Source organism: Haemaphysalis longicornis, unplaced genomic scaffold (assembly GCF_048455015.1).
Source record: "Haemaphysalis longicornis isolate Haplotype H1 unplaced genomic scaffold, Haemaphysalis longicornis Haplotype H1 scaffold_25, whole genome shotgun sequence".
Taxonomy (NCBI): domain Eukaryota; kingdom Metazoa; phylum Arthropoda; class Arachnida; order Ixodida; family Ixodidae; genus Haemaphysalis; species Haemaphysalis longicornis.
In genome coordinates, this window is record NW_027526314.1 from 2,543,240 (window position 1) to 2,554,831 (window position 11,592).

Here is an 11,592-nt window from a genome sequence, read left to right on the forward strand (position 1 = left end):
CCCACAGCACCTGATAATCGGTACTTTTGTGAGCCGCACAATAAAGCCCCTGGAAATGACGTTCGCAGAAGCAGGTGTTGGCGCGGCATTATAAATGGCGTAAAAAAGAACAAGTGCCGACTGCAACAGGCATGGTTCAGGTTATCATGAGCCGCTGCGACTCAAATCGCCTGGAATGATGGATGCGAACAACCAAAAGTGCAACACTTTCGCGCTACCGTTCATACCGATAATTTGTTTCTAATTGCTGTCGTAAACCATTTTACTCTCATTTATAACAGAGGTTTTTACTTTGTTTAAGAGCACGGGGGAGCTCTTAGTGCGTAATAACTATTTTCAGCAGTAATCATGCACGTCAAAGCAGCGTGCCGGAATATGAGCGACGTTTACATATTCACACCTCTGAAGCTCACATTCTTTACTTCGGAGAAAAAGAACGTCGCTACCCAACAGAATATTTAAAAGAATGTCTAAATTAAACGAGCGATTATTAGAAAGCATTTTCATAGAACGGCAAATAAATGAAGGAGGATCAAGGAACGATCCTCAATAAATAATTACAGAAGACCAGAAGCAGCATTTATTTAAGGTGTCTTGTTTCTCTTTTTGTATTTTAAGGCCCAACCACATGCAGCGTATTTTCGGCGTCGCGCGAGCGTCAGCGTCGTTCGGCGTCGACGAGCGTCAGCGCGCGCGCCAAAATGCATGGCGACGCGGGCTGACGCTCGGGCGACGCCGATATCTACGCTCGCCAGATATCGGCGCGAACGGCGGAAGCGGTGCTGGTGCCAGTTTCCGGTTGTGCCAGTCCGTCTCGCTGTTTTAATGGTGGCCGGCATGCCGAACATCGACGCTGAGGCATTAATAGCTGCAGTCGCAGCCCGCCCCGCTCTATGGCAGGCTAAACACAAAGATAACAAGAACAAACCCCGTAAACAGACGTTGTGGGATGAAGTGGCAGCAGCCGTGGCGCCTGCTGTTGCGGACGGAGGTAAGGCACTTGTCACCTGCGCTGCAGCCTGGGCGCATAGGTATTGTAACAAGTCGTCATTGTTTTCGTGTGTTTGTGCCGCAGAAACCGTGCAGAAAAAATGAAAGCCCCGGCGCGACAAATACCGGCGACTGTTCAATCTTGTGCTGGACGCCGAAAGAAGCGTCGAGCGCGCACGCCGGCGCGTGATTTCGCCGGTCCCATGGGGTTACGCGCCCTCTCGTGCGGGCCCGCGCGTTGACGCCGAACGACGCTGACGCTCGCGCGACGCCGTAAATACGCTGCATGTGGTTGGGCCTTTACTTGCATCTTGTCCTAGCGTGTTGGAGGCCGTGGGCGTACACGGCGGGAAGGGCTCCTAGCGATCTATTCAAGCCTCACCGAGTCCCTTGTATGTGCCAGGACTCCAGCAGCACTCTGAGTAATTGGTTGCGGTGCCGATGACCTGCCCACCGTCGAAGTCAATCCGGTGGTCAGCTCTTTCACAGTGTTCGACCAATGCACTGCACTGCATCTCAGACTTGTAAACGTCGTTTTTGAGCGGTTGGAGGCGTTCTGGGAAGTTCCTGGTAGTCTAACTAGCGGGGCATTGTGCGCAAGCAATTTTCTGGAAGGGGGCTTCTTTTTTTTTTTTGGCGGACGTTTCATTTCATTTCATTTCATTTCATTTATTTACTCTCAATGCCGTGAGGCGTTACAGAGAGGAGGGGTACAATATTGAATAACAAGAGAAAAGAAAACAGCAGGGTGGTTACAGAAAGTGATTGCTGACTGCGGATTCGAAGTGCGCGGCGTCACTGATGAATACGATGGAGGCTGGAAGGTGATTCCACTGCAAGCTGGTCATTGGAACAAACGAGTTCAGGTAGATGTTTGTTCGGGAGTATGGCACACCAACTTTTAACGGATGATCAATGCGTGATGACACGTATGGGGGAACTGAAAAAAGGGATTGCTTTAAGGTCTGATTGGTGTAAAATATTTTATGGAAAACACATAGGCGGGATATCATACGACGGGTTGCAAGATCAGGCAGTTGTACTATTTGTTTCATGTTAGTGACACTGGATGACCGGGAATAATCAGAAAGGATGAAACGAGTGGCCCGATTTTGGATAGCTTCAAGTGTGGAGACAAGATTGGCAGAATGCGGATCCCATACAGAAGAGGCGTATTCAATCTTCGGCCGTACAAGAGTTTTGTAAAGCTGCAGTTTTAATGAAGTGGGAGCTCGAGAGAAATTTCGTCGGAGGAAGCCGAGCATGCGGTTCGCATTGTTGCTAATATATTCAATGCGCGGCTGCCACGAAAGGTTATCTGAAATCTGAACGCCAAGGTATTTGTTGGTGGTAACCGATGAAAGAGGGGAGCCGTTAAGGAAATATGTGTTTACAGGGGTGTGCTTGATTGTTCGTGTTAACCTCATATATTTGCACTTGTCGACGTTTAGTTTCATTACCCAGGCGTTGCACCAGGCTGAAATTGTGTTAAGATCGGTTTGAAGTTTTGAGGGGTCAGAAGGTTCAGATATATTTCTATATATAACACAATCGTCAGCGAAAAGACGTATTGATGAGGTTATGGCATCAGGGAGATCATTAATATAAATTAGGAAGAGAAGAGGCCCCAACACTGATCCCTGAGGGACACCAGATGTAACGGGACAGTGAGGAGATTCGTTATCATTGATAGTTACATATTGAAAGCGATTTTACAAAAAACATTCAATCCACCTTGAAATGTTATGGTCAATGCTCAGTTTGCTAAGTTTATGAAGTAGTAGTGGATGGGAGACGCAGTCAAATGCCTTCGCGAAATCAATGAAAATGCAATCGACTACTGACGTAAGATCCAACAAAGAACAGAGATCATTAGTAAAGGTGATCAATTGAGTTTCACAAGAATGATTTTTGCGAAAACCGTGTTGGTAGACTGTAAAAAATGAATTAGATTCTAGAAAACTCATCAAGTTAGTGTAGATGATGTGTTCGAGTAGTTTGCATGGGATCGATGTAAGAGAAATGGGTCGATAGTTAAAAGGGGAGAACACTTCACCAGACTTGTGTACTGGAATCACCTTTCCACCCTTCCAGTCGTCGGGTAGTAAGGAACACTGTAAAGACTGTGAAAAAATATAAGAAAGGATCAATGAGGAGTTCACATTGGTACTTTTCAAAAACTTATAATTAATCCCATCTATTCCAGAAGATGAAGAAATTTTAGCCCCCTGTATCAGCTTGAAAATTCCAGCACAGTCAATAAAAATTGGTTCCATTGGCTCAAGATATAAGCTTTCTTTAACAGGAAACGAAGTAGGAATTGTTTTAGTAAAAGATAAAGAAAATGTATTGTTGAGCAACACGCAGCACTGCTCTCGTGGAACAAGTGTCCCATCAGGTGCTTTTAATTTTACATCTTTAAATCTGCTCATATTAATAGCGCTCCAGAACTTGCGGGGATCAGTTGATAAGAGGGATGGGAGCGTTCGCTGATAAAACTCGGTTTTTGCACGAGAAAGGGCTTTTTTATATTCTGATGCGACGCGCGCATAAGCCGACCACCTGTCAGCAGAACTTGATAGCCTACAGCGGCGAAAAATACGCTTTTTTTTTTGTTAAGGAGCCGTTTTAGTGAGACGTTGTACCACGGTTGGCGTTTAGGACAGGATATTCGTCTGAGCGGTATGTACTTATCAGTCAGCCATCGAACCTTGTTTCGAAATAAAGACCAATTAACATTGAGCGGACGCTCCCAAAATTCAGGAAGGAAGTAATCTATAAAAGCTTCCAGTTCCCTATTTATGGCTTGGAAATCAGCTTTAACGTAGTCTCTAATTTGTTTAAACTGTCTGGCGGGGCGCGAAGAGGCTGACGGTATAGTGAAATGGGCAACCAAGTGGTCACTCAAAGCAGGAAAAAGCGTTAAAGATGAAACAGATTCGGGAACAGTGGTCAGTAAAAGATCAAGGGTGCTGGAAGACGACTGGGTAATGCGAGTAGGTCCTTTAACAAGGTGACTTAAGTTAAATATAGAGCAAACGTCAATAAAACTTGAGCATTCTTTAGAAGCACTGGTTGTTACAGGAAAAGGCTCGTTCCATGAAATTTCCGGAAAGTTAAAATAACCTAAAACAAACAAGGGGTTGTTACAGGAAAAGGCTCGTTCCATGAAATTTCCGGAAAGTTAAAATAACCTAAAACAAACAAGGGGGCTTTAGGAAATTTAACAACCACTTGGTTTAGGCAATCATGGAATTCATCACAAAAAGTAGGCGAACTGTTCGGCGGACGGTAGCAGGCACAGAACAAGAAATCTGCGTGATTTATCTGGATACAAACACAAAGAAATTCTAGATGCGATACAATGCGGACGTCATAAGAAGCAATGTCATCGGATACCGCAATAAGAATGCCACCTCCTTTCCGTCCAATTCTGTCGTGCCTGTATATGGTGGAATCTGTTTTGCAATTCAGCAGTTCCTTATTGTCCACACCTTCATGCAGCCAAGTTTCGGTGAGTACAACAACATCGGCTGAGCACGCGTCAATCGCGAACGATAACTCATCACGTTTATTCATCAAACTTCTAATGTTCGTGAATAGAAAAGAATGGTCGCGTTTGGGTTTCGCCTGCACGGCTGAGGATTGCTAGGTAGCGGTTGGGTGCGGTAACGGAGAGTTGGCTGGACTATTGTCTGCTGTATCAACAGTGGAAAGAGGGGCACTGTACGTCCCAATTTCGTAGACGCTATCAGTTACACTGCAATAAGTATAACACTGTTTGCCGACGTACAGCTTATTATAACGCAAGCTGTACTGTTTCCCTGTAGCCTTGCCAAAATCATGAAGCTTTTTGCGCGAGTAGCGAGTGGCTTTACAAAAGTCTTCCTGGATTGTGATACAGGTGCCCTTAAGTTTAGCCCTTTGAGATAAAATTCGGTCTTTCGTTTTGGCAGACGCAAACTTGACAATTATAGGTCGGCACTTCTTCTCGACAAAGGAGCCTAATCTGTGTGCCCGAGAAATGCCATCAGCGGGCACTTGTTCAGAAAAGGTGGTGGTCAAAAGCTCCCGTACTTTCTCTTCAGCTGACGCCCATGTATCTGAATGACTATCGTCAATGCCGTAAAAAATCAAATTGACCTGCCGAGCCCTGTCTTCTAAATCATCGAGCCGAGACAGCACAGCCAAACTTTCGCAGTTGACAATTTCAGCTACTGTGCGGCGAGTGTCAGCGTCGTCAGTAAGGCGTTCCAGGGTGGATACCTTGTTCTCAACCGCTGGTAATCTCTCGGTCACATCAGTTACTCTATCTTCGAGCAATTTCTGGCTGGCTCTTACTTCATTTAGCGACGACATTACTTCGGCGTGGCGTGATTGCATTGTACCTGCGAGGGATTTTATAGCTTCCAGTACTTCGCTATTGGTAATCTCGGTTGCCGGTTTAGGAGGTCCAGGATTTAGCTCGATATCACCAGACAAAATAAGCAATTGCATAGCATAAACACAGTCAGTGCAAACCATCAAAAGTACATGGGGGCATGGGACAAGCAGCAGACAACGGTTGGTCGTTTTTTTACAATGCAAGGAAGGTGAGCAACTAACCTGTATGAAAAAAAATCGCGCCAATCCACCCCGTGAATGTGGTTGGAAAGCAAAGCTGTAAACGGCACCCATAACAATTACCCATGTGACGTAACTTAAATTCCCTCAGATCGCTCTACAAATAGCAAAACCAGAGAGAAGTGAAATGCACTTAACCACACCATTTATTACTTCAAAGAGATATTCTTGTTAAGGTTAAATCAATGCATGAAGCCTGAACGGTGTTTGGTTGAGTTGTATTGGTGTAGCTCAAGAGTGGAAACTTTTTTATAAAAGTAAAGTAAGCTCCAACCCGGTGTTATACGATCTGTCTTCTCCGTCTCTGCGCCGCGGACGGAGGCGACGAGATTTGGGGTAGAGAAGGAGGAGGAGGAAGAAATACTTCTGTTCAGATTTCTGAACTGCCCAGAGTGCAGCCCTGGGGAGTGATTCTTCTGTGGAGCCCAAATGCAGTCCGCGCGGCCTGTGTTCTGTACACCCGCTGAAGCTGGGTAGGTAGAGAGGGCCTGGACAGCAGTATCTCCCATTGCTCTTGTTGGGTAGTTGACGGAAGGAGAGGAGGGTGCTCAGGGCTAAAGTCGCACACCCCGATTACGGGGCGGAGTGTTCCTACTTCTGAGCAAAATTTACATTCAGCGTCGTAGCTATTCGGATACATGAAGTGAAGACGCGTAGGTTGTGGGAAGGAGCCCCGACTGTATGAGGCGTAGGGTAGTTTGTTGTTCTCTATAAAGGGCAGGGTAAGGCGAACGTACGGTCTGACTCAGAAGGCTATAATGCTGGGTTATCTCCCTGAACGTGACAAGCTGGTGACTGTCCTCGGGCAGCTCCATAGCACGGGAGGTAAAAGCGCAGGCTTGTTGGGTGGGCGCATTTGTTGCCCTCCATTGAAGCGTGAGCGGATGCCCAGATGAGCTGAATGGAACCGTTTGGGGAGTGGTTTTTTTCACACGCACAGGGCAGGTTAGGACACCAAACCCTACTGGTAATTCCAGTAGGCTTGCTGGGAATCGATGACTACCCTCCGAACCCCTGGTTGAGCGAGAGCCAAGGTGATGGCTGCCTCTTCTGCTGCCGCCATTCCTTGGGTCCTAAGCGAGGTACACGCAAGGAGGTTGCTTCTGGAGGTAGCCACGATGATGGCGTATTGCTGCCCTCGATGTTTGGAGGCGTCTGTGTAGATAACTGCATGATCCCCACCGAGGGTGGTGGTTAGCGCTTGAGCCAGTGCTTTTTGGTGACCCTCGTCATTTGAGGGGTTCATATTTCTAAGCAAAATGAGCATCTTTAGTTGTAGTCGCCAAGAGTCTGGGAGTACGTCAAGCGGAGTGATATTCTGGGCTGCCCAGCCAATCTGGTGAAGCATGCGGTTACCCATCGCAGTTCTGAGTCGGACCTTCTGGTTGGAAAGATGGCCTTCTATCAGCTCTTTTACCGTGTTGTGTAGCCCCGTGCTAGCAGCGCCTGTGTGGACGCACTCATGAGAAGAACAATGGCCGGACCTTCTGGTTGGAAAGATGGCCTTCCATCAGCTCTTCCACCGTGTTGTGTAGCCCCGTGCTAGCAGCCTCTGTGTGGACGCACTCATGAGAAGACGAATGGCCTGCTCGACGGTATTCTAATCATTATATAAAGCATCTCTATGCCTTCCTTGTCGAGAAGAAGACAGGGGGTTGACATAAGTAACTCTCGAGAGGATAAAAGCTTCAGTTATTCGAAAGGTACCGGATTCCTTTAGGCCTAGCTTCTTGGTGGCAACTCGCCTGATCATGTGTATGATTTGATTAATGCTGTTTTTGAGGCGCTGCAAGGAAACGTCACTCTTGGTGTTAGCCTCGAGATGTAGGATCAGGATCTTGATGCTGGGGCTTGGAGTGATGGCCTGGCCATCAAGAAGTATTTGAATGTATTTCTTGGTTTGGCGTGAGGGCGGACGACAAGGAGCTGTAAGTGTTTATGTGAACACTGGAGGCCACAGGCTCTAGCACATTGGCTTACTAGAAGTGAGATGCCATGCATTGGTGTGAGCTTCCTTGAATTTTTTAAGCTCTAATCCCATGAGAAAGGTGCGCTCAGGGCCACTAGATGGGCGTGAGTGGTCGCGTAACGCTTTCACGCGGCATTCAGCGAGAACGCAGAGGGTAAACCCGTAGATGTACTTGGTGGGTACACCACCTTTCTTCCGAGTCTTCGCGTGGGCTCCTAGCTAAATCGGTAAGACAACGGGCTCTCGCTGTGTTAGTCTGTTAGTTCCAGGTTCGATTCCCGGCGGTGCCAGTATTCTTTTATTTGTTCGCTGGAGTTTTCTGGTGACACCAACGGTCGCGAAAGAACCCTTGGGGGGTAGAGGTAAAAATCGCGCCAATCCACCCCGTGAATGTGGTTGGAAAGCAAAGCTGTAAACGGCACCCATAACAATTACCCATGTGACGTAACTTAAATTCCCTCAGATCGCTCTACAAATAGCAAAACCAGAGAGAAGTGAAATGCACTTAACCACACCATTTATTACTTCAAAGATATATTCTTGTTAAGGTTAAATCAATGCATGAAGCCTGAACGGTGTTTGGTTGAGTTGTATTGGTGTAGCTCAAGAGTGGAAACTTTTTTTATAAAAGTAAAGTAAGCTCCAACCCGGTGTTATACGATCTGTCTTCTCCGTCTCTGCGCTGCTGACGGAGGCGACGAGATTTGGGGTAGAGAAGGAGGAGGAGGAAGAAATACTTCTGTTCACATTTCTGAACTGCCCAGAGTGCAGCCCTGGGGAGTGATTCTTCTGTGGAGCCCAAATGCAGTCCGCGCGGCCTGTGTTCTGTACACCCGCTGAAGCTGGGTAGGTAGAGAGGGCCTGGACAGCAGCATCTCCCATTGCTCTTGTTGGGTTGTTGACGGAAGGAGAGGAGGGTGCTCAGGGCTAAAGTCGCACACCCCGATTACGGGGCGGAGTGTTCCTACTTCTGAGCAAAATTTACATTCAGCGTCGTAGCTATTCGGATACATCAAGTGAAGACGCGTAGGTTGTGGGAAGGAGCCCCGACTGTATGAGGCGTAGGGTAGTTTGTTGTTCTCTATAAAGGGCAGGGTAAGGCGAACGTACGGTCTGACTCAGAAGGCTATATGCTGGGTTATCTCCCTGAACGTGACAAGCTGGTGACTGTCCTCGGGCAGCTCCATAGCACGGGAGGTAAAAGCGCAGGCTTGTTGGGTGGGCGCATTTGTTGCCCTCCATTGAAGCGTGAGCGGATGCCCAGATGAGCTGAATGGAACCGTTTGGGGAGTGGTTTTTTTCACACGCACAGGGCAGGTTAGGACACCAAACCCTACTGGTCATTCCAGTAGGCTTGCTGGGAATCGATGACTACCCTCCGAACCCCTGGTTGAGCGAGAGCCAAGGTGATGGCTGCCTCTTCTGCTGCCGCCATTTCTTGGGTCCTAAGCGAGGTACACGCAAGGAGGTTGCTTCTCGAGGTAGCCACGATGATGGCGTATTGCTGCCCTCGATGTTTGGAGGCGTCTGTGTAGGTAACTGCATGATCCCCACCGAGGGTGGTGGTTAGCGCTTGAGCCAGTGCTTTTTGGTGGCCCTCGTCATGTGAGGGGTTCATATTTCTAAGCAAAATGAGCATCTTTAGTTTTAGTCGCCAAGAGTCTGGGAGTACGTCAAGCGGAGTGATATTCTGGGCTGCCCAGCCAATCTGGTGGAGCATGCGGTTACCCATCGCAGTTCTGAGTCGGACCTTCTGGTTGGAAAGATGGCCTTCTATCAGCTCTTTTACCGTGTCGTGTAGCCCCGTGCTAGCAGCGTCTGTGTGGACGCACTCATGAGAAGAACAATGGCCGGACCTTCTGGTTGGAAAGATGGCCTTCCATCAGCTCTTCCACCGTGTTGTGTAGCCCCGTGCTAGCAGCCTCTGTGTGGACGCACTCATGAGAAGACGAATGGCCTGCTCTACGGTATTCTAATCATCATATAAAGCATCTCTATGCCTTCCTTGTCGAGCAGAAGACAGGGGGTTGACATAAGTAACTCTCGAGAGGACAAAAGCTTCAGTTAATCGAAAGGTACCAGATTCCTTTAGGCCTAGCTTCTTGGTGGCAACTCGCCTGATCATGTGTATGATTTGATTAATGCGGTTCTTGAGGCGCTGCAAGGAGACGTCACTCTTGGTGTTAGCCTCGAGATGTAGGCTCAGGATCTTGATGCTGGGGCTTGGAGTGATGGCCTGGCCATCAAGGAGTATTTGAATGTATTCCTTGGTTTGGCGTGAGGGCGGACGACAAGGAGCTGTAAGTGTTTATGTGAACACTGGAGGCCACAGGCTCTAGCACATTGGCTTACTAGAAGTGAGATGCCATGCATTGGTGTGAGCTTCTTTGAATTTTTTAAGCTCTAATCCCATGAGAAAGGTGCGCTCAGGGCCACTAGATGGGCGTGAGTGGTCGCGTAACGCTTTCACGCGGCATTCAGCGAGAACGCAGAGGGTAAACCCGTAGATGTACTTGGTGGGTACACCACCTTTCTTCCCAGTCTTCGCGTGGGCTCGTAGCTAAATCGGTAAGACAACGGGCTCTCGCTGTGTTAGTCTGTTAGTTCCAGGTTCGATTCCCGGCGGTGCCAGTATTCTTTTATTTGTTCGCTGGAGTTTTCTGGTGACACCAACGGTCGCGAAAGAACCCTTGGGGGGTAGAGGTAAAAAGCTTTGCTTTAAAAGCTTTGCTTTAAAACAGGAATGGCTTAAGCAACGCCATCTTCACTGCTGCTGTCACATGCCCACTGATGGCAGCGTGTTCACGCTGGCTATTTATGCTGTCCGAATCCCCTGGTGGCTGTGATGCGGTGGTTCCTCCGGTGTAGATGCGCAGTGGAGCCGCGTCCACGCATGGCCGCGCATAGTCCACGTGTTGAAGATAGCAGCTGGTCACCGGGGTTGTCCAAGAACGCACGAAGTAGCCAGGCTGCGGCGTTGATTCCGGGGTCAGCCGTAGAACGGTTATCGGCCACGGAGACGAGACAGCCAGTATCTGTATGAAAAACAGGAATGGCTTAAGCAACGCCATCTTCACTGCTGCTGTCACATGCCCACTGATGGCAGCGTGTTCACGCTGGCTATTTATGCTGTCCGAATCCCCTGGTGGCTGTGATGCGGTGGTTCCTCCGGTGTAGATGCGCAGTGGAGCCGCGTCCACGCATGGCCGCGCATAGTCCACGTGTTGAAGATAGCAGCTGGTCACCGGGATTGTCCAAGAACGCACGAAGTAGCCAGGCTGCGGCGTTGATTCCGGGGTCAGCCGTAGAACGGTTATCGGCCACGGAGACGAGACAGCCAGTATCTGTATGAAAAACAGGAATGGCTTAAGCAACGCCATCTTCACTGCTGCTGTCACATGCCCACTGATGGCAGCGTGTTCACGCTGGCTATTTATGCTGTCCGAATCCCCTGGTGGCTGTGATGCGGTGGTTCCTCCGGTGTAGATGCGCAGTGGAGCCGCGTCCACGCATGGCCGCGCATAGTCCACGTGTTGAAGATAGCAGCTGGTCACCGGGGTTGTCCAAGAACGCACGAAGTAGCCAGGCTGCGGCGTTGATTCCGGGGTCAGCCGTAGAACGGTTATCGGCCACGGAGACGAGACAGCCAGTATCTGTATGAAAAACAGGAATGGCTTAAGCAACGCCATCTTCACTGCTGCTGTCACATGCCCACTCAGGGGTATCAGCCGCTCAAGCGTTGACACAGGCTTGCGGGAGATGATAATGCCTTCATTCCGAAGAATGCTGAATAATAAAGGTATAGCAGAGCGGAGAACTGGTTCCGGTACGGTAACTCGTAGGCGACAGGCGCTACTACGCGTGCGCAGAGACGTAAAAACTGGTTGTGCGCATGCGCAGGTGTACCGGGTGCCGTACGGGGATCAGTTCCCCGCTCTGCTGTAACTCGCTAATGTTTCACTCGTTTGTTTAACATAGGGGAGGGAAATACGGGTTGGCCGTCAGGAGGA

At 48.8% G+C, this 11,592-nt stretch overlaps 1 protein-coding gene across 1 annotated transcript; it reads right to left on the reverse strand.

The window, feature by feature from the left end:
* Nucleotides 1–1,742: 1,742 nt before the first annotated feature.
* On the reverse strand, nt 1,743–10,962 carry LOC144172684 (uncharacterized). Its single transcript, XM_077701319.1, has 3 exons — nt 10,320–10,962; nt 3,047–3,124; nt 1,743–1,930 (listed from the first exon to the last, which is right to left on the reverse strand). The coding sequence occupies exons 1-3, from the start codon at nt 10,960–10,962 to the stop codon at nt 1,743–1,745; spliced, it is 909 nt and encodes a 302-aa protein (XP_077557445.1).
* Between the last annotated feature and the right edge of the window lie 630 nt (nt 10,963–11,592).

Coding starts and splice junctions, on each gene's coding strand:
- LOC144172684 (XM_077701319.1), bottom strand. CDS start 10,962: ATGGCGTTGCTTAAGCCATTCCTGTTTTTCATACAGATACTGGCTGTC. Junction 3,125..10,319: donor GTTGCTTAAGCCATTCCTGT/TTTAAAGCAAAG, acceptor TCCTTTCTTATA/TTTTTTCACAGTCTTTACAG. Junction 1,931..3,046: donor GATTCCAGTACACAAGTCTG/GTGAAGTGTTCT, acceptor CCCTTTTTTCAG/TTCCCCCATACGTGTCATCA.